At 40.7% G+C, this 23,196-nt stretch overlaps 2 protein-coding genes across 19 annotated transcripts in view; one reads left to right on the plus strand and one right to left on the minus strand.

Annotated features, from left to right (window-relative positions):
• Window positions 1–817: 817 nt before the first annotated feature.
• Window positions 818–11,961, plus strand: TMEM165 (transmembrane protein 165). The gene is made up of 6 exons (XM_030027185.2): window positions 818–1,135; window positions 2,546–2,771; window positions 5,347–5,522; window positions 6,407–6,589; window positions 9,453–9,558; window positions 11,033–11,961. Exons 1-6 carry the CDS (start codon window positions 941–943, stop codon window positions 11,107–11,109), a joined length of 963 nt encoding a protein of 320 aa, XP_029883045.1. The 5' UTR covers window positions 818–940; the 3' UTR covers window positions 11,110–11,961.
• Window positions 11,962–17,351: 5,390 nt separating this feature from the next.
• Window positions 17,352–23,196, minus strand: part of CLOCK (clock circadian regulator) — a 67,149-nt gene continuing 61,304 nt past the window's right edge. For 17 of the 18 annotated variants that reach the window (XM_030024241.2, XM_030020464.2, XM_030023403.2 and 14 more), the window contains one exon: window positions 17,352–22,908. In XM_030024241.2, coding sequence (XP_029880101.1) covers window positions 22,729–22,908 — 180 coding nt within the window. In that variant the 3' untranslated portion in view covers window positions 17,352–22,728. The remainder of the gene's footprint in view (window positions 22,909–23,196) is intronic. The other variant, XR_003924683.2, reaches the window with a different exon arrangement.

The following is a 23,196-nucleotide window of genomic DNA, read 5'->3' on the forward strand; positions in this document are numbered from 1 at the left end:
TATTTCCACTTTGTATAATTTTTCAAAATTGAGCTGTGTATTTGCAAAACATGAGCAATTACTTTGCACAGAATATCATCCTTCTCCTGGCTGTCGCAACCCTCTCTCCGTCGACACTTCCATAGCTTCAGTTCACAGTGGAACATAAACAGCCCTGTCTGGGGACCGCATCTTTCCTTATATTATTTTTTTTTTAGTGATTCTCGGGTGCCTCCTTGAGCCTGCCTCCAAGCATCTCCTGTTTTACTGGCGTTCTGGGTCCTGTTTACTAGACTGTTAATTGCTTCTCGGGGTTCATTGCTTCTCGGGGAGCACATCCCCGTCCTTGGCCCGGGGAGAGCACCGGCGTGCATAGCCCTCCTCGGGTCACACGTACCCAAAACGCTGGATTTTTAGAAAGCTGGATGTGCCCAGGCCCTTTCCGTGCAATTTTTTTCTTTTTTTTTTTTTTTTTTTTGCCTTCTTACGCAGCCGTTTTGCTTTCCGTCCCTCAGCGCCCTTTCCCTGCCCGTAGGCGACTCCGAACGGAGGAGGGACGGGCTTCGGCTCGCCCGCTCCCCCGGGAAAGCCGCAGGGCCGCCCTGCCCGTCCCCTCTGGACGCCGGGAGCCGGAAAAAGGGGTAGAAACACAACGCCCGGGGTCTCATCCCGAGGGCGGCCGGCCGCACCGGCACTCGTAGCGGGACCCCCTCCCCGCTACAGCCCGTTCCGGCGGAGCGGAGCAGAGCGGAGGGCGGGGCGTCCATCAGCGGCCGCCGCAGCCAATCGGCGTGAGCGCGGCCCCGCCCCGCCGGGCCGGGCCGTTTGCAGGAAGCGCTTGGGGGACGGTTGCGGGGCCGCGCGGTGACGCGGCGCCTTTAAGAGGGGCCTCGTGCCGTGCTGCACCCCCCCCCCCCCCCCCCCCGCCCTCCCCTTCCCCTCACCGCCGCGCTCGGCCGCCATGGGCTCGCCGCCGCCGCCGTCCCCGCCGCCGCTCCCGTGGGCCGCCGCGCTGCTGTTCGCTGTCTCGTTGTTGCTGGCGGCCCCGGCGGGGCTGCGAGCCGCTCCGGAGGAAGAAGCCGGCAGGAAGAAGGAACCGCCGCCGCCGGCGGCGGCGGTGGCGGCGGCGGCGCAGGGAGCCGAACCGAGGGCTGAGGTGAGGCGGGGACGGGGGCCGCGCCGGCTGACTGCGCGAACCTCCCTTCCCTCAGCCGGGCCGCGGGGGCGGGAACGGCCCCGGCCTGCAGGACGCCTCGCCTTTCGGAGGCCATCGGACTCCCAAATTCCCCTCTTTTAGCAGAAAGAGGGGAATTTGGGTCCGACCTGAAAAATGGGCTAATGCTTTTTTTTTTTTTTTTCCCACCACATAAACATTTTTGTGCCCTGCTTGCTTGCATGCTGAGGGGAGGAACCGACCCCTCCAGGTCTTCTTCCACACAGAAGCAGATGAAGGCAGGCTTTGTTGCGACTCAAAACCCGCCAGTTTTTCCTCGATGTTTAATTTCTTTGCGTTGAAACTATTTAAACGGTGGTGTTGGTTAGGGGATTCTAGTGCCGGGGGATCACACAGAGGGATGAAGAAATTACTAACGTATGGTTTGACGTAGCATGTAGAGCATACCAAGTTTTAAATGGCAAAACCAAAAATTTACAGCACCGCTAAAGGTGAAGGAGCTCTGTGAAATCACCGTGTATCATACAGAGCGTGGAAACTTTCAAATACCAAAACCTTACGGCACTGCTAGAAGTGGAATGCTGGGAAGCCACGATGTTAGAACACGTTGCAATCTGTCTCTGCTGATAGATGTGCTGAAACAAGTTTTCTTAGCCGTTTCTGGTCAAGTATGTGAACATCGACTTCCTTGTTTTGGGTCTTGCTTTTGATTGTAGATATCTTAATCTCTGTAAAAGTCAACACTTCACTTAAGTAAGTGAGATCTGGAGTGTGCTGGTCCAGTTCGATCACTGGCAAGTCTTAAAGCTAGTTTTCAACAAACATAGGGTATGTGCAAAAAAAAAAAGCTGATGAAAACGTGCGCAAATTGTTAATGCGTCTGAGATGCAAAGATTCTGCAAGGGAAGAAAGCGATTATGATAGTTTTTGAAAGCACTTTGTATTTCTCCTAATCTATCTTAGTCACCCAATTTTGGTTTGAAGAGTTTAGTTCTTTATATCAGAAAACTGTTTTTTTGGTCAAGGTCATAAAATAAATAGCCAGGGATTGTAAAGACAGTGATATTAGAGATGAACTAAAGCAGCTTTCCCCATATTTTGTTGTAATAGTGGTTCTCACGTTCTGGTAATAGTGTGTGCAGTGAAGTACTGCTTCAATAATCGGTGCACGATCTGATCTTGCCAAGTGCCTAACTAGTGATTTGAGGTAGGTGGCAGCCAGTAACTAGTTAATGATCATTAATGCTGTGTGAGAGGTGTATACTTAAAATGTCACACTATGCAGTATGGTATGACAGGAGAAACACAAGGCTCAGTACGTCTGCAAACTAGCTATTCAAGCCTAATTAACTAGTGGGGTTTTTGTTGTTTTTTTTTCCCCGGCTCTTACAGAAGGGGTCCTCGCCAGTTGCTCCAGTTCACATTGTCAATGAAGAGTCAGCTGACAAGACTAATTTGGGCTTTATTCATGCATTTGTGGCTGCTATATCAGTCATCATCGTATCAGAACTGGGGGATAAGACCTTCTTCATTGCAGCCATCATGGCAATGCGGTACAACCGTTTGACTGTACTGGCTGGTGCTATGCTTGCCTTGGGACTGATGACGTGTTTATCAGGTTAGCACTCATTTCTTTTTGCTTCATCACTTAAAACGTGCTGGGTACGTATTTATCAATAAATCTTAATTGAAATTAAAAGGAAGGTAGTAGGTATGTGCAGTCTTTTGTTTTGAGGAGAGTGTGAAGATTTTCCTGGGGACTATGGCTCAGATTGAATATTTAGGCTCTTACCTCTAATGAGGTGTTTGTGCTCCCTAGACCTCAATATGAATTTAAGGAAGATGAATGGAATTGGGAGCCTAAGCACTTCCTTTGATTTTTGGGCCGCTGGTTTCCTTTTTATATTTAGCTCCTGTTAAATTAGAGTGCCTAAAGGGAATGTGGGAGTGACTTCTGTTTTTCCTCCTAAGGCGAAAGATTCTTAATATGATGACAAATTTCCCTCGTCTGACTTGTATCCCCATATGTGTAGCTGTTTGGATTTGTGCTGGGAGCTGTGTAAGTGGAAGATGACCGTTCTGCCACGATCCTTTGGGGTGGGCGGTACTGACAAAGCCAAGAGCTGGGGGGGAAGCGAGGTGTCAGGTGGCATTTGAACCTGTAGCTGTGGGTGCTTACGTAGCTGTGATCGTAAAATGGAGCAGCCTTCAGGTATATCAGATGCAGCATGAATTTTGTTGTATGCATGCTCATTTCTAACCATGCCCATTTCAGAAATAATTGAAATAGTGTTTGTTGGTTTCTATACACTGGAGACAGCCAATTAACTGGCTTCAGGGTTCTCAGCAAGTGTTTCTATGAATGGTTTTTGGGTGTGTAGCTATTGCTATATATACTGCTGCAATTATTATTGCAGTCTTAGAGCAGTTTCCATTTGCACTGTGTGTAATGATAGCACTGTATGAGTTTCTTCTATTACTCAATCTAACAGTCTTTGACTCTTCTTCCACTTCTGCACTGCTTGCTTCATTTAATGTTGTTTAGTACCATAGGAGATGCACTGTTCTTTAAATCTTGCGATCTCTTTTGTCCTGCCTGTTACAGCTCTTCCTTTTTCTATACTAAGTCTTTCTTCACATCTTCTTGATACTGTTTCATAAAAGCTTTCTTTTCTGTTTTATCCCCCAGTTTAGAGGTTCCCAACTATTTCTTCCTTTTCAGAAAGGAGCCTTTTTTTTTTTTTTTTCCCCCTGTCTCCCCTCTCTCCACTGCCCTTGTTTTATACAAGCTATGTCTGGAAATTCCTGGGGATTTTGCCCACCTTGATTTCATGAAAACACGCTCACTTAATAGCTCCAAGTAATCACTACTTGGGGTGTTTTTTCAAGCTGTGCCTGACAAAATAAGCTGCCTTAGCGTTCTGATTATTTCATTGTCTATGGTTGTATGTGCAAGCAATGCTAAAAAAATTATTAAATATCATTTTGTATAGTTTTTTTGCATTGCTTTGCTTTAGTATTTTCAATCTTTAAAAAGAAGTTTAGTTTAACTCCTTCTGGTTTATTTAGCTGTGCAACCAATACTGTTATTCATGTATGTATGTGCCGTGTTTGCTGATAGTACAGCCTGATTAATTTTGGTCTCATAGTCTTACTTTTGGTAGTGGCAGTCCAGATCAATTTCCAGATTATGTAATAACTTCCAAGTGCATTTTTCAACTAAGAAAGTGTTCAAGAAAACACACATGGTAGTATCCTTTCTTTTAGCTAATTGCATGTGGAGTAAATCAACAGACACAGTTGTGAGCACGTGGTCCAAGCAGCCTTGAATGTTAGGTGTGGAGTTTTAATTTCCTTTCATTTATACAGGTCTTTTTTGTCCAAAAATGCTAACTAGTATTACTTTGTGAAGAAGTACTTTGTCCTGGATACGTATTTCTTCTTATTTGAGAACTAGTTTTGGCTTAGTTTGATCACCTTCGATACCCATAAAAGTAGATGCACTGTGGAGGTAGCTTTTTGGTCTTTGAGTGGGATCAGTGCTTTTAAATTAAAGGAAGATCAAAGTTGTCCCGTTGTGTATTTGTGGGGAGCGTGGGAGAGAAGGGAATAGTAGCGTGCAGGTATTTGCACTTGGCAAAAGAAGACAGATGTGGATCCACGCAGCTGGATGATTTGTGGGTATTTGTGGGAGATTTAACTTGTAGAAAATCTCATTCTAACTTTATCTGATAAATAAAATTATTGGAAAGAGATGCTATCCAACATGTACTCATATATAAAAATGGAATTAACTGGTATACACTGTGACTAATCTAACATGATTATAGATGATAGTTTCATGGCATGCTTGGAGAAAGGCAGGACTTGCGTAGTCCTTGATGGGAAAGATAATGTTGCTTGGACTGCCTCTTGGGAATAGCAGCACATCAACTTTGCCTGGTGTGCCTTGTCTGCGTGTTAATGGACTTCAGTCGCTGGCATTACCAGTAATGGTTGGAGTTTCTAGAGTGTCGTTATCTTGGAAAAAAAAGAAAATAGAAAATTATATAAAACTAATAAAAGACACAATATTTATCTACTGGTGGGTATTTGAATTGCAGACTTTGCTAGCAAGCATTTCTTAGATGTGGGAAAAAAAATTCTGATCCTCATGCTTATTTTTTTAAATGACGCATTTGTTTTCTTTTCAGTTTTGTTTGGCTATGCCACCACAGTTATTCCTCGTGTGTACACATACTATGTATCAACGGCACTGTTTGCAATTTTTGGCATCCGAATGCTTCGGGAAGGCTTGAAAATGAGTCCAGATGAGGGTCAGGAAGAGCTGGAGGAAGTTCAAGCAGAAATTAAAAAAAAAGATGAGGAAGTAAGTCATCAACTTTCTGTGAATTATGGCTGATGAAATAGAGCCATGAAGCTGCAGAATGGCACTGTCCTGTTTGGGGTGTTCAGCTGTGTCTGTGATTGATAATATGACACAGAAAACGTGTGGTAAATGGGACAGAAGTGGCCCCTGGAGGCTGTTTCAACAGGTGATTCCAGTTCTGTGGCAAGCCCGTCTTCTCAGGAGAAAAGAGGCTTTGGCCATAGAGTGTGGGGTTTTTTTGTTTGTTTGGGTTTTGGTTTTTGTTTTTTTTTTAATGCATTACTAGCAAAGAGGACATTAACAGTTTACTCTTGCCTCTACTTTTATTTCTTCTTATGGCCAGGCAGATTAATGCTGAGGTTTGTAATGTTGCAGCAAAAGTCTCTGTTATAATAACTTTCTAAATACAGTGGTCTGCTTCTAAGGAATAGTGCAGAGTATTAATTAATTTCTTTTTTATTTATTTATTTATTTAATCAAATCCTAATAAGAGAGCCACCACTTGGGAAGAGGGGGATCCCTGCTTTAAAAATAGTAGGAAATCTGTGGTTAAAAACCAGGTGTCATTCCTACTGAAACTGAGTGCAGGCAGTACAAGATGGACAATAACTGGAGGTTAGAGGTGATTACAAGTGTGTATATATATGTAAGTGTGTATATGTACACACACATATGTGTGTGGATATATGTAGCTAGTTTTTTAAAATGGTATCTAATACAAGTAATACACTGATAATGCAGCAGTCACTGGCTAATAAAATTCCAGATACTAAATGGCTAGCTTTACTGTGTAAGTATTTCATTTGGGTTGTTTAGATGACATTTCTAATCTTACAGTTGTTCGGTTTGTTTTGTTTTGTTTTTTTTTCCCTTGTCCTCCACAGCTTCAGAGAACTAAACTGTTAAATGGGCCAGGAGATGTGGAATCAGGGCCAGGCACCACTATACCTCAGAAGAAGTGGCTACACTTTATTTCTCCAATCTTTGTTCAAGCTTTTACTTTAACATTTTTAGCAGAATGGGGTGATCGTTCCCAATTAACAACCATAGTCTTGGCTGCCAGAGAGGTGAGTGTTGCAGAATGCTCGCTGTTCTTTTGCCCTCTTTGGGTTGCCTGTAGAGAAGTGGGAGAGACAAAATACTCTTGCAGGAGGTATCAGATTCGTACCTGCTGCCTTGCTGTGCCTTACTTAGTGTTACAGCTGTGCTGAGACCTGAAGATAAATGCACTGAGGCTCTGTGTAGTATTAAAACTATTGCTACATGATTGGGACTGCACAAGCATTTCTGGAAATAGTTGTTTTATATCATGCAGCTGAATACAATTGTTTTTTGTTACAGTGCTGAGCGATGTTACAGAACAGATGTTTCTTTGATCTGTGCAGTCATACAGTTTTAACACAGTAGCTTTAAAGAGAGACCTTCATCCCAGCAAACTTAAAGCTATTAAAAAGTTACCTCCTTTTAAAAATCGGAAGTGAATATGGTACAGTGTATAGAACTAAAATAAACTCTAAACTGCTGTGCAGTAAGTAATACTGTAAATGAAATTATATTCAGCATGATGATTGGAATGTGTATAACTGTATTATATTTAAAGGAAAATTAAAACTTATAGTCAACCTTGCAAGCTACTTATGTTTATTACCTGTGCTCTTTCATGCATTGAGATAATTTAAATTTTTTCGCTAGGACTCATGCTTCTTTCAGTGCACTTTCAGACGTTCCCTAGGGATAAATCAGGGCTGTGTAATGAAAGAGACTGTAATCTGTAGGAATCTCTTGTCTCTATTACAGTGTAGGGAAGGTGCTCAGAGCTAACAAGGCAGGGAACAGCAGGATGATCTCATTGTTCAGGCAGTTACATGCCATCTTGGAAAACGAGGAACCGTTAACTGCCTTTTCCCAAGTTTTTATATGATGCTAGGAAAGTTGCTGAAGCCCATCTTTGTTGTGGACTTCTGGTTTGTGTTTTCTGAGTGTCATGTTAGGAAGTGTCCATCAGACACTGATCTGGTTTGTGAAGTGCTCAGCATTGCAACTAAAGACTCTGGGATGTTGTGCCTTTAGCATATGAAGTATTTGTTTAAGTGCTACAAAAACAAATACTACAAAAAATGAGTTGAAGATGCCTTCATCTTGGCTTACCAAATCAGTGAATGATTATGATCTGTATCTTTTTTCATTTTATCTGTGGGATTGTTTTATACCCCTTTGTTTCATAATACATTCAGATAAATCTGTGTCTGTGAAGTACTAAGATACATAGCAGAAGCATTACAGAAATGCTTATGAGGAAAGAAATTATCTTTATATGGAGATTTGAGCAGTGTGGTAAGTTGGCTGTGACCATACATTCTTCAGTGAAAAGAAAACAAAATACTACGTGACTGTTCATTAAGAAAGTAGTGTCCATCCTGTCATAACAAACAAATAGGGCTCCTTTGGAGGAAAAAAAGAGTGATAATTTGGCAGTCTCGGTGCATACACCAGCAGAATCAGTTAAGTCTGTCTGCATGAACCTAGTCCTGACAACAGTCCTTAAGAACTTGATTTTACACCTTAATAGTTTACTGTGTATAAGAATTGTTCATCTGTTTAGGGAAACAGAAAAGGAAACTCCGCCGTGTCCTCCTAGACTGGCTTTGCCTCAGCTGCTGCATCTGAGCACTTCTGCTCCTGGAGACACTATGCTGAGGGAAGCCATTGTAACTTGTTGCCTTCCAGGGATGGCTCTAGGGAATGGGGTGGGGGGCGAGATCCACCCTCTGCCAGTGGGAGCTGTACAGGTAACTGCTGACCACAGGGAAACAGGGATTTCTGGGAACTTTGGGTCCTGATCCTGGAGGCAAGTGTGTTCTGCTGGCACAGCCCTGCTTCTGACCTGCACTTCTTGGTGGTTTCCCACCTGTCCTCTGCTTGGTGCTCGCCACCTTTTCTCACTGGCTTGTAGTTTTGGTACTTTTAGCTAGTCAGTGTTGTCTTCATACCGTATCATTTCTTAGACAGTTTTGCTATTTGCCTGTTAGAGATTTCATGCATTCCTCATGTGACAGCAGCAGCTTTTTTTTCCTCTTTGAGCTAAGAGTCTCACATAGAGATGTGCAGGGGACTCAACTCCACTTTCCCTCATTCATCTTTGTACAGCAGAAGGTCATGCTCCTACCTTGCCTTCGTTATTGGTCATTAAAAGATTGTTTTCTGTTTTTTAATGCTGAAGTCTTCTGTTTTATGAGGTGTTCAATACATATGCTGCCCTTAACTGTGTAAATTGTAAGTAGATCTGAGAAACCTCTTTACATAGTAGAGTTGTTCACGTATTGAGTAGCTGCTTGTTACACAGTGTTTGAAAGCTGTCATTGACAATAAACTTTGAGAACAGTTTATTATCCTCCAGACTTAAATTCTTTCATACTTCCCTCTTTGGATGATCGGGGGAGGGCAGAGTGTAGAGCGCAAGCTTGGGAAGCTGGACAAAGGAGTCAGAATGTTTTAGCTGCTGAAAGCTTTCATTTGCAGTTCATGGATTTATTTTTCTCTTTCTTTATAATTAGGTTGGTGTTCTTCCAGCTGATGCATATTGTGTTTCTCAACAGCTGCCACCTTCCCTCTAGAGGTTGCTTAATTGTTTAAGTACAGCAGAGTGATTTCTGGATCTATATTTAAAGACTCGAAGATGCTTCTTGGTTGAAACATGCCACATGCTCCTATATTAGTTAGGTTTAGATTTGTCTGTCTTGCTAGCTGATGTACACTGTTACTGCTCTTTAAGGCAGTGATGGATAGCAGAGCAAACACCGGAGAGTATCCTCCATGCTTGACAGTGTGCACCCAGGGAATCAAGGCATTGCTCCTTTATGGCAGGAGGTAGTTGTATGACTAGTGGGTTTTCAGTTGTGCTGATGTTTCCCTTCTGTGTTTTTTCCTCAGGACCCCTATGGTGTGGCGGTAGGAGGAACAGTGGGACATTGCCTGTGCACTGGTTTAGCAGTTATTGGAGGGAGAATGATAGCACAAAAAATTTCTGTTAGGACTGGTAAGTGAAAACTCACTCCAACCAAAAAAATGCATTAATGCTGGTAATGTTTGTGGTCTAAATAACTACATGCTTGGGAACAGTGTTTCTCAAAACTTTTGGAAAACCCAAAAAGTTTTGTTTGTTTGTTTGTTTTTTGTCTGTGTCTTCCATCGTCGCCCCCACCCCCTTCCGCCCCTCTTGCATAGTCAGCTCCCCCTTGCACAGCTCATTCCTCCTGCCAGGCAGAGTCTGAGTGTGCTTGTAAGGGGTCTGGCCTTAATTGAACTTAACTGTTTACTGACCCTGATTTAAGGAATCGAAATGGGTATTGTAGCTGTTTAAAGATGGACACAGGTGAAACACATTTTGCTTCACTGTTAGCTAGCTTGTAGGAGACCAGAGGAAGGAAATACAGTATTTTGAATAGTCGGTATGTGTTGTTTGACAGTAGATAATGGAAATTCTGTTGCAATTCTGAGTGCAGACCTTCCAAGTGAGCAAGAGAACTGCATACTTTTAAGTTATGCCAGCCATATAAAAGCTTTAAAAGCTACTCTGTGTGTGGCAGAAACGTTTTGTTTTTTTAATCATACCTGCTATCTGTAACAGGAAGGACCAGTAAGGTTACATTGGGTTGTGGTTTTGTTTTTTTTTTCCTTAGATTAGCCTGCAGCTTGCTTCAACTGTCAATCCTGTGATGTAGTGAGATTTCTTGCTCCTGGGAAGGATTCTGTGAAGCTTCTTCCTATAAATATTTGTTCTGTAGTTGCAGAGGTTGTAAAAAACCAACTTCACTGCAAAAAGTGAAACATGCATTCTGTTGTGTTTGTTTGCCAAGGAAATTGGTGATGAAATGCTAATCTAACAATGATTTAATATGCTCCTAATAATCTCATTGTGGATCTTTGGCCATCAGGAATAGCCTTATTAGATTAGACCAAAGATCCATCTAGCCCATTAGTTTGTTCAGTGGAGAGTAGGAGAACATATGCAGTGGTGCTTTCCTGGAATACTATCCCAGCCTCTAGCAGATTGTGGCCATTGCAAGCAGTTAGTATTTTTGATACTGTCTCTTTCGATATAGTTACCTAAACTGTGCAAAAAATGCTAATTAGTATGTCGCTCTTAAATGATGGCTTGCTCCAGCATGAGAATATTGTATTTTATTTTCCCCCATACAGCCAAATACTCAACCGCAGGTGTCAACCTCAGTTTTAAATACTAGGTAAAGTAGTAAGAGTAAAACAAAGCTTCCTTCTAAGGACCGGAATATATTCTTGGAGATGGAGTTAGACAGTGGAATGGCATATTGGTTAGATGTATGGGCGTCCTGGCACTGAGCTAGAAACAATGTCCACTGTTTGCAGCATAAATTTTAAAGTAAGGTTATTTGGGAATCAGACACTTAAAAAAAAATAAAATCTGTAATGTGTCGTGGGAGATACTTAACTTTCAGTATCTAATTTCTTTTTGGTTTCTGTTTTCTTTTCAGTGACAATCATAGGAGGCATTGTCTTCTTAGCATTTGCATTTTCTGCACTATTTATAAGTCCAGACTCTGGTTTTTAAAAATTTTCATCACTGCAAAAGAACAAGGATTGGAAGCATCAAGCAGCTATCCTTGTGCATTTTTGTATATAATGTACAGAATTATAGTTAAGCACTGAAGATGAGACACTGAACTTTTTATAGCGAATGATTCATGGGACTGACACATTTATGGACAGCTTCTGCAGTGGAGATCTGCTTATTGCCTGGTTTGTTTATTCTGTGGTGCCTGCTCCCTTGGTGGGACTAGTGTGGTTTTCTTGCTTGCGGGACCTGGCTCAGCTGAGTTTTGAGGATCTACTCATAAGTATCGAGGCTTCCTCTTTTCTTCCTCTGTTACACATGGCCACCTTTCCTGTTTCTTCAAGAGCTGATTCTTAAGGCTTCTTGAAGCAGACTGTGTCTTGTTCCATGTTACTCAACAGAAGGTGTAAAGAAGGAAACTGCTGGCTCCCAACTCCGAGGACTTCGGTTCCAGGGTGCGCCCGAGTTGGATCTAAGCAACAAGAAACCTGGGAGCAGTTCCTATACCATTGAGTGGCTGAGCCACCAACAGAGAATTTTATAAACTTAATTTAGAGGGAAAACTTCTTAATCAGGGATTTTTATCAGGAAATTGATGTGTGGTGATTAACAACCTGCCCCATGTTCAATATGCAATGTCTGGAGGTAGTATTATTTGACTTTTTTTTTATTATTATTTTGAAATACTAAAGTATATGGAAAGTAATAACATGGTCCAGCTTAACAGTGTTCCATTCCCAGGATTGAACAATAATGGAATTCTTAGATTTAGATGTGTTCCGGTTTTTCTTTCTAGGAATAGAAATGTAATCTGGAAGAGTATTAATAAAACATAGTGTCTTCATTTCAGTTATTTTCAGTATTGTTTTTGATGGTTCGCATAATTCCTGCCACAAATGTTTACCTAGTGATTATGTACTTAAGGTGAGGAAATTTTACTAAATTTATTTTGGATACTGATAAATGCCAGTGTTATAAAGACTTTGAAAATGTTGACGGCTGAAGATCCGTGGCTTGCAGAAATACCTGCTTTTCTCTGCTCTTCAGTGATGATTTGGATTCTGAACTAATGACTTAACCCACTAAGATCTACTCAGTGACAGTCTTGTAAAACAGAAAATGTGGTTTCTAATATTATGAATCTGCCTTTTATTGAAGCTGAAGTAATATGGAGCATTACAAATTTGACCATTCCATTTGTAGCTCACAAACGGAGCAGTCCCTAATCCTTCTCTTAGGTTTCTCTGCCCCGAAAACCCCTTAATGCCACATTTCTCAAATTCTTAAGACTGCAGCAGCACAATGCCTGTCATGCACAATGGTATGAAAACAGGCTAGTTTCAGGCTCCAGGTCTAAATGGTCATGTCTTGGCCTGATGGAAGGGTGCTGCTGGCAGTACCATCGCTAATTACTAGGTGAGCCACTGCCTTGGTTTGGTGTTGCGGTTTTTTGGTTTCTTTGGGTTTTTGTTATGTTTTGTTTTCCTTTTGAACCAAACATTGTAGCCAAAAGCTGCAGCCTCTTCTTTCCCACAGTGGAAACACACACTCTGTCCCTGGCATGTTTCAACTCTTGCTTGGAGGGGATTTGTGGCAGAGGTCATCTTAAAACAGGGCAGGAACAGGGAACTGAAAATAGGGAAGAGCCTAAACTTTTAACTGTTTGCTGGACAACTGCTTGTTGTATTATTCAAAAGTGGAGCCGCTGGGCTACAGTATGTTTATACAGATGTGTCCTGGGTAAAGGGACTGTGGTGCCGCAGTTCCTCCTGCTGAAAATTCTTGCTCAAAATCCAAAAAGCCAAACTGATTGGCCATATTCTAGTAGAAGCCATCCAAACTTCATATGCGCTCCTTAAAGCTGTTTTGATATGAAAACAATTAGTATCAACAGAAAAATGAAGCTATTTAACGTGTTGTTTGTAGAGGTAAGTGTGAAGTTGCAGAACAAATCTCTGCATCTTCCACATCTATATTTTACTATTACAAACTTATACATGATGCTAAGTACTGCTTCTGACCAGTCACAGCAATGTATTTGGCTGTTCTCTAATGCTAGCTAGGCAGGTAGGAGTGAGTTTGAATAGTGGTCTTTTTTTTTTTTTTTTTTTTTAAAGCACAAACATTGACTTATCCTTGGAAATCTATTATAAAATTATACAGCTCATGAAATTGTAGTAAAGGCTTTGAAAGGTGCTTTAGTAGTTGCTACTAGTTACAGTGATTTAATGTTGTCAAGTGCCTGTTGGAATTTCTCACAATTTAAAGCATCTAGTCAGGATGTAACCGAAGCCTGTTGGGGGTGATGGAGGACTCCACTGATGTATTTTTAGCAGCACTGTGCCTGTTGCGCTGTCTCTAGCACACATGGTGTCCTTCCACAGCGTCTCAGAGCGCTCGCACCCTGGCCATCTCTCTTGCCTGTCAGCTGGTTCAGGGGCTGGGATTTTAGCAGCTTTCGTCATACTTCTGTCTTGTATTTCTAGTGCATTGTCATCGGAGAGGTGTGTGGCGCTGTTCTGTCTCAAAATACCTGGATACTTGAGATACAGGTAGTATCGAGTGTGTGTGTATGTGTGTATATATATATACATAAAAATAAAAAAGTGTTTTGCCCTTTAGGGTGAGTTTGCATCAAAACTTCCAGATTTTGTTAAAGCCTTTCCTTTGCCCATACTTCCCTTAAAGTAGCGGGTCTTAATTGAAGAGGTAGGTATGTTGTTGGTAAGATGAAGCAAGCCTTCTTACTAGAGCTAAAACATTTTGGGAGAATATGCGCTGGGTCACTGGCCCCTGGGCTGGAACACCCTGTGCAGGAGGTGCTGAGGGCAGAACATGGGAAGATCTGGACTGATGCTGCAGTCACTTGTGATGCCCTCTGAATTCAGCGGGTGGGGAGCTGAAAGCTAGGCTTTTGAGGCTTGAGATGCTGATGCATGTGAGCAGTAATTCATTCCCTGCCCCTCCTTTCCCCACCCTGTACCTGAAGTGGAAGTTACTGATCTCTTAGTAAAAGAAACTGTCTCTCTACTTCTTATACCAAGAGATAAAGTGGGAACCATGGGCCATGTCTGACTGTGAGCTGTGCAGTTCAGTAGGCTTGTGTGTTGCACCTTCATCAAACTTCCTCCTCAGTGAGCTGCAGTGTGTTTAGCAGCACAGCTGGGCATATGGGAACAGATTATTTTGTCTTTTCAGCAGCTTGCTGTAGCTTGGGCTTCCTCTCTTCCAAGATACTGTCCTGCCAAGTTATTTACCAGCTTGCAGGAGCATTAAGCCTGTGTGTTAAAGCACTGAGGCTGAGGAGAATCTGTGCGTGATCGGGTGGGGGGAGTGGGGATATGACGTGATGTTTATAGAGATGCTCAAGCTATGAAATTGTAGCCAAGGGCTTGGGGAGGGTGGTTCAGTGCTTTTTGGCTGCATCAGCTTGCTCACGTGGAAGAAATACAGCTGCATCTGTAGTTCAGTCCTGCAGTGGCAGTGTTTGAGCTGCTCTCAGGTAGGTTGGAGGAGTCATTTGCAGGCTGGGAATTGCAAGATCTCAAGGTTAAAGATGACAGAGCAGGTTTCATGCTGTACTGGTGCGGCAGCGTGTCACACACGGCTTTATAAATGCTTCTGTCCTGAGGCATTACGCATGGCCACGACCTAGATGGTGGTACTTTTGGGGAAGGAGCTGGTTGGTGTATTAGCCAGCCAAGGCCTGGCTTTTCAGGAAGAAAATACAGAAAAAGTTTAAATAATAGTGCTCTTTCCTTTTTAAATGGAGGCAAGTTTGGGGATTGCCTTGCATTTTAGAACATGAAAGAAACACTTAACTAGCTGAGGTTTAAATTGCCGCAGTGCTATGCAATTTCTTATTCTTTTGTAGCTGGAGAATGTGAAATACAGCGAGTGTTTAAGGGAGGGCTCTGCAAATTGTTGCATCTGCAGCATGGGAAATAAACAGGCAACTGTCCACCACAGGTTTCCCATCTGCCCTGCAGCTCTCCCTGCTGAGGTGGGATGTAGCTGATTTCAGTCGCTGCCAAAGGAATCTCCAAAGCAGCCGCTAAAGCAGGAGTTTGCATCTCTGACTGCATGTGCACACAGCAGAGGTTTAAAAAAAGCACACACTGCCTGCAACTACTCGTTTCCAGGTGAGAGAAACAAAATGGAGATGATTGATAGTCAATTCTACTGGGATGAAAAAATCTCACATCAACTGAGATGCTTAAAATGAGAAAAGCTTGTGCTTGTTATTTTCGAAGGTGCCTATTCCCAATCCTTAGGTAAAGCCTGTCTCATTACACTGTATGTGGCAAAGTGCAATAAGCAAAGATTACGGCAAACTTCTAATCTTCCATTGTGCCAGGACAAAGTTTTTCAAAGGAAACCTATTGAACCAAAGTACAGGTCCAGTTCACAAGCAAGCCTGCTCTTCCTAGGGTCATGCAACCAGGTATGTATATGCTGGGCTGGTGCTTGGGCTTGCTGTTTTGAGAAACAGTAGTCAAGATACCAAGTCTGGAAACTTGGGAAGTTACGGAGGGGCTGTATTCAGCAAGTGCCGTAAGAGGCAGCCTGCTGCCATACAGGCTTCCCTCACCTCAGCTGCACCTCCAGCTCAGGGCAGGCTGTGCAGCAGCTGGAACGCTGCCACCCTATTCACGTGAGCAGTTTTACAACACATTTCTAGAAAGGGGTTGGTGGTTGAGCCTACTTACGTCTTAGTCCCAGATACTGTATATTAAACAAAAAAGTCTCTGATCTTGAATTAAGAGGATCAGGCAATTTCATCCTAATATAACCTGAGTTATCGTTAATTTCCAGAGACAGGGAAATAATGACGTAATAGCACTTGCCGTACTGACATAGCATTTTTCCACAGATGACCTCGTACAGCCCCTGAAGTCAGCACCCTTGGCAAGTTACAGCGACAGGCTTTCGCTAGTGTAGACATGGGTTACATTTAACCCCTAAGATTCTCCATCTACATGTGGCACGTACTATAGATGTGTATTTCTTCTGGATTATTTAAATTTAGTTCCAAAGTGAAAATATAGTTGCCAAAGAGTCTTGACAGCGATAGCCACCCTGTGCTACAAAGAATGCTTGTAAGACTGTGGACATTTTTGTTCTTATTATATGTTACCCTCAAACAGCTGAAATCTTCTGGAATTTATATCACTAATGCCTGAGACTCAGAAGTGAAGTGCAACTAACCTTTGGATTGCTAATCTTTACAAGTACTTAACAGTTGCATTCTCATATAAGCATGTTTTTTGTTTCTAAGCTTGCAAGACAGCAAACTGCCATTGAACAGCATTGCTTCAGGTGTGGCAGCAGTTATAATTACAGCTCTTCTTCTTGATAAGTTTATGGAAAAATACATTGATATTTCCAAAGTTCAGTTTTAAGAAAACTGATAATCTTTCTTGCTACATGCTATTGGTCTTATCGCTGGTGGGTGTTGACAGTTTTTAACTACAACTACAGCACTTCTATAGCTAATTTTGTTTTGACTCCTGGGGCACAGGGGGCTTATGGCATGTAGAAGTAATACACAACTTGCACAAGTATTATTTAATTCCCAAAGGCAAAAGATGAGTATCTTCACATGGGCATCTGGTGTGATAGTACAGAAAGAAAAGAACTGCAGATTGTAAAAATGGCTAAGCATATTTACCATTTTCTCCAGGCATTCTGCTTCAATTACAGGATATCCTTCCCTCCCACCCTTCCTTGAACATTTAACTAATTTCAAATTATTAATGTTTACACTTTGATCAGTGCAAAAGGATCAGGGAGAAAGTGTTAGACCACCCTGACAGGTTGCATGTTATCACACAGCTTTTCAAAGCAAGAGCTGCGTGCTCTGAATGAGTTGTGCTCTCAGCTAAATTCAAGTCTCTGCTTCCTTTTTTGGTGGCATAGCTGACATTTCAGATCATCTCTCCTCCTTTGAAAATATTTTTCTTTGACAATTCACCAGCAGAAGAAATATCCAGGGAGGGGAGTTGAAAGAATTAAAGAAGGGTGTTTTGCCCATGCCATAAACTGAGGGAAGGGCTGTGCTTGATAAACCCTCCCGTGCACATGCAAACGCTCTGCAGTGCTGCTCCATCATTTGAAGAGAACAGCGACCATACACATGAAGATACAAAAGTAGTTTTAAGTTCTGCATGTTCCAACAAGTGCTGTGTAAGTAAACTCCAAGCCAGTAATATAAATACACAAATCAAAGGTCTCTAGCCTTTAGCGTGGGGCATCAATTTATAAAGAGATACAGAGAGTAGACAAGAAAAAAATACAGTATGCGTTTTTTACTGAAATCTCACAAGTCATTTGTCTGGGTAGGGGAGAGAAGATAAAATCGACATCAAGCAACTTCTCACAAGTTGGTTCTGTAGGTGGGGGAGAGAGAGTGCCTTTGTGACAGTCGTGGGAAGGGTAAGAGAATGCTTCACTGTGAAACTTAGATAAAATTGACATCAAGCAACTCGGGGGGAAAAAAAACTTCTGGAACCTTAGAAGCTACAAAAAGCAAAATTTTAAATGAGTTACATTTATTCAGTTAAAAAATTGACAGTTAGTAATGGTCACATGAACACCAGGGAACTGTATCTACATTTCCTGACGTCAATATGAGCGGCACTAGGGTTTTTCTGTTTGTTTTCTTTTACGTATACAAATCTAATGCCAGTTAAAAAAATACAAAACAAAACTGAAACCCAAGACACTGTGAAATCAACACTGCTTAAAAACTCAAAATTCAATCTGATATATTTGAAAATAAATATTTTACCTTTCTTATTAAAAAAAGACAACTCACCAACTGCTTTCAAAGCAGTAACATCTTTAAGACCATTCCCAAAAGTGTTTCATAAATAATTACCCATTTTGATTGTCTATTAATGCAGCATCTCTCAGTCTTAGCTGGGGTGTCTATATTAGGCCATACAGTATTTTGTTCAGACACAGTGTTTTGTGTTTCCCCCCCACCCCCTTTTTATTTAGGTACAATTTCTTTGAATATAGCATATCATGCTGGCAAAATTCATGCAGATGACATAGCATGAAGCATAGCAGAGCTTAAAATCACCTGTTAAAAAAAAAAAGACAAGGAATGTAGTGTTAAAAATCATGATAGTGAAAAAGCAACTATCCAGTCTCACGGACAACCAAGACAATTTCAAATGTTCTCTCACAGTTGTCTCATCTACTATGATTTGTTTAAATATGTCTTTTTTAATCCAAATTCACTTAATTTTCTTCAACTTTTTCCACCTGGGATAAGTAAAAAAATAAAAGGTTAATTATTAAAACTAGTCTCTTTTCCCTTTTAATCAAAATAACCATTTTTCCAGCCCTCTGACTGTACATCTAATTTTAATAATGATTTCAAATAGAGAAACTTATGAATCTGACATGTTTGACATCTCCTGATGCCACAACATTTAAAACACTCATAACAATACCTGGGTTAAATCTCTGAAAATATAAATGGTTCTCCAATTGACTTCAACATTTGAAAAAGGCCACATCTTTAAACCTTCAGAACATTTTCACACAAGTTATAATCCTAAGGGACACTTAGAATTATTGAACAGGCAAATGAGCCTCCAGATGATTCTCTCTCATAGGCAACTGTGCAACTTAAAAAGTCTCCTTCCAAGGAAGCTATCATCATTAATCCCTTCCCCGGCCACATAAAACACAAAGCCAACCAGTTTTAGAAGCCTTTTTAATCTTGCACTTTGAGCCTCAAAGGATCACCATATTAAAGAAACATTTTCCAGAAATGTCTCTTGACAGTTATGCATGTCATTCCTCGATGCCCCCCCTCTTTTTAACAGTTTCACTGACTAAAGAAATAAACTGTTTTTCAAATAGTCTTTTCAGTAAAGTGCTTGTTATTACTCAAAAAAAAAAAAGAGAAAGTGCTATTTGAGTCTTAAGAGAATTTCTTTTTCTGTGAAAAACTGCCTGATATAGCTTTATTTTATTCATTTTTACATAAAGCTGAAATGAAACCTATCTCTTGTAAGGATACTGGGTTACTAATTTTGGTGTTTGGCAGTAGGCAAGATGCCCACAGAAGGTGGTGACACACTGGAACCGTAGTGCAGAAGGTAAACCTTCTAGATGAAATGGAAGGCATATGGAGAGCTCCTACTAGAATCCTTTCATATTTATATACAAATATAATATATATTAAATATAATATAAAAATAGCTATATTTTTTTTCTCTGAAGTTATCCTAGAAGCTTTTCTTCAAATCCTCACCCATCGCAGGCAAACAATGTCTGTCTCCTAAACTCCATGCAACTATGCCATCTTTTTCACTCCATCAGGTATCACCAGCCCATTTCTTCATAAATACAATCCTCTCCTTAACAGACTCCTTCCCTTCTGTCAGAGTCATTCTGTAATGTTTATGCTCCAGAACCTGCAGCATCACAGCATTCATTATTGTCCTATTGATTAGGATGTTGCAAATAAGTCTATGACTGTAGTAAATGAGTCGGGCAGAAGCAAAAGGCTGATTAAGAAAGAGGCAATAGCCTGGTCCTCTTCCCGCTACAAATCAAGGACAGTTCAGCAACTGATTAGCAACAGGGGAAGCTGCACACCTTTTAAATATACACTTTTTAGTCACCAGCTGTGAAATAAAGCATCTGCATACTTGCACAGAATCTAGACTGAGTTCTACATACTCACTTCTGTAAAAAGTTTGCCTGATTCATGGCAGGAATTTTTCAAATGCGTGCTATATTTTTCCAGTTTCTTTGAATTTCCCCATCTTCTATACTTTCTCTACTAGCTGGTAGTTCTGTAATTGAATGACCTCTCTCTCAGGTTACAAAAAGCTTCTGGATCAAAGCGTACATTTCCATAGTTCTCTTTCAGCAGTCATGCTATTGTCATCATCTAATTTCTCTCTCACCTAGTTTAGCCTTTTTACCAACAAACCTATAGCAGCACACCAGAGTATTTGGGAAGGGGGAAATGGGAAGAGAAGTTTAAACGAAGCTTTATATAAAAAGCTGCATCATTAACTGTCTGCCTGGTATCTCTATTTTCTGTAATTCTCAGTGTAATAGCTTAATAAACCTATTTCACCACTATTCAATTCAATAGTTCTAACAGCACTATTAAAGCTCTCCCAGTTTTCTTTTTTAGTGCTATATTATTATTGTAATTGGTTAAAAACATTTTTATCTAACCTATTTTCCATTAAGCAAAAGTACTGATCGCACAGACCTCTAGTCAACGCAGCTTAATTTAGAAACAGGTGGAATGGTGTGGTAGGGATAGTAGAGCAAGGCAGGATTTCTTTACATAGAACTTTAGAGAAACAGGTTTCTGACAATTATTCCAGCCCAGAGGATGCCAGAAATCCCTTTAAAGAAGGGGAAGTGTTCCTTGCTATGTTTGGTATTGGCATCGGTTCCTTGCTCCACGTTGCAAGAGGCTTCTTGGAGCAGAAAGCAATCTGATTTTCTTTGGTACTGTGTTTCTCACACTCTCCTTCCTTGTTCACCGCTGTCCTTTTTGGTGCCAAACTCTTGCTTTATAACTGGGGAATAACAAAGATCTAATGGTGGGACACGTGCAAAGGCAAAGGCTAGCCTCAAAACGTAACCAACTGTATCGAATACTTGGCTAAACTGGTATTACCTTCCTGTGGGTTTGGTTCATCCAATAATACAATCAAACTGTTTCATAGTACAAAATAGTCCCTCACCATTTGGTTACATTCATTCAACTCCTCCTCAGTATTCAAGATTAATCCAGCTTTCTCTCCCTAATACTAATTTTAACTGCTTTTACTGTTTTTGTTTTTAATTATCAGATCTATCAGCATTTATTCATTTTCCTCTGAAGTTCTGGTTTCCACAAACTAGTACCATAAAAACCTACTGAACATTTATTTAAAATAGCACATCATATCTGTTGGAACTTTTTATTTTCTTTATAAAGTGAAGTCGCCTTCTGAAGTCTTAGTTCAGTGATATCTCTTAAATCAATAGCCTGGTAGTGTTAAATGCAATCGTGATCTCCCCCAAAACACACTTTAAATGCTATGAAAATGATTGAAAAAAAAAAAAAAAACAACAAAAAAATCAGCTTACTATTCCTCCTCCTGCAAAAGGAGTTCTACACTTTTAGGTTTTTTGATCTTTTAAGAGTATTACCTTCAAGGTCTGAGATTTTAGAGACTCCTCTGTTTCTGGCTAGTGTTTGAAGGGGAGTACCACTCAAAAATGCTCATGGTCTCAACTCGGACCATTATTAAAATCAACACAATACAGAAATATCTATGAAGTAGTTACACAAGTTTGGTTGACAATGTACTAAGACTTCAAAATTGAAAATGGTTACAGATTCAAGACATTGTAATTCAAGATGTTCAACATTATCACCTGAATTAAAATCAAGGCACTATGGGTTTTGTTGTTGTTGTTAAAATGACCCTGAATTAGTTCTGACTAATTTTTGAAGGAGAATAAAAAGATTCCAACATATTTTAACAAGTTACAATTCTCACCACAGAGAAAGTGGTTAAAAAGTGCCCAAAAGGTTATTAAATGTAAATATATTTTTGTGCAAATTACTCCTATAACTGAAACATTCTTGAAAATTACTGTCATTTTTTGTTAAACCTTTTACATAAATATTTCCAACTATGAACTATATCAAAAGATAGCTTTGGGGAATAAAATTCCAAACCATCCGCAAGAAAGCAGTGCAAATTCCTATTTTTCAAATAAAACTATGAATTATATACGAAATGATGGATGATATTCATGTATCTGAATGTCCTGAACCCTGATGCATGATCACCAGTTCAAACAGCTTCATCAATAATTTAACCTCAAGAAGTCAACTAACCAACACACTATACCTCACCAAACAAATCCTGACATCACAGACAAAGCACAAACAAGAGACTTGTGCCCACATTAAGGGTGAAAATAATGATGCATCATGTTGTAAACAAAAGGGTAGAACAGAGGAAAACATTAGTCTGAGTATGGCGTGAGAATTTAGGGAAACATATTCAAACCTACAAATAACAGATTACATTTTCATGCATCATATAAAATATTTTGCTCTTTCTCCTTTTATGCAGACATATACACAATATTTTACAGCATCTGTACAACAGAGAACTGGATTTCACACAACATTTTCAAAATATTTACTGTCCCGTAATCATCTGAAAAAAATTAGATGGTTTTTGGACTATATTCCTGGCATTTTTTTCTGCTAATTCAAACAATTGCTCCATGTCCATTTCAATACTTTAAAAATGTACAGGATTGATAAAAATACCAATATTTTCAGCATCCCTCTCATTTCAGTCACATTTTGATATCTCACCTGGACAAATTAACACATGGCAGCAAATCCTTCAGAACACAGAAACTGGGGCAACTATCAAAGTTGGCCATGTCCCCATCATCATCTTGTGGCTTTTCTTAACAGATTCCAGAAGTTAGAAGTAGATCTCAACACTGTGGTGTTAGAAAGCCTTCGTACTGCTACCTCTGTAGCCTCAGTGCAACTGTTTTTGGAGCAGCCCCCTCCTGGTAGTTTGCTTCAAGAAGAGGCAGAGCCCCACACTATTGTGGCTGAACTTTGGAAGGATCAGTCATCTTGTCAGTTCTGTGTCGCGAAAGTTGCTGCTGCTGCTGGGACTGATGCTGCTGGTGGTGGGACTGAGTAAAAGTGCTTTGTTGTAGTGGGAAAGCAGCAGAGAGGATAAGCTGAGCTGACTGATTTCCATGAAGTAACCTGGATGTCTAAAACATGGAAACAGAAAAAGATTATTTTTCCTGCTGCACTGAGAAACACAGGCCTAGCTGCTTTTTAACTTGTCATAAGGGTTGAATCAAAATAAACTTCTGATTTGGTCATTTAAGCTAAGCAAACAATGCAAAGATTAGTTCATACTAGCAAACATTGCAAAGGTTAGTTCATACTAATAAAGTTAATTAGCGCATCTGACCAATTAATAAAGCAGCTGTAACTGGTCTTTGTAATGTCCCATGACAATGAGTAGGAACACATGGCAATTTGTCTCCATTTCA

The sequence above is a fragment of the Aquila chrysaetos genome, chromosome 1 (genome assembly GCF_900496995.4).
Source record: "Aquila chrysaetos chrysaetos chromosome 1, bAquChr1.4, whole genome shotgun sequence".
Lineage (NCBI taxonomy): Eukaryota > Metazoa > Chordata > Aves > Accipitriformes > Accipitridae > Aquila > Aquila chrysaetos.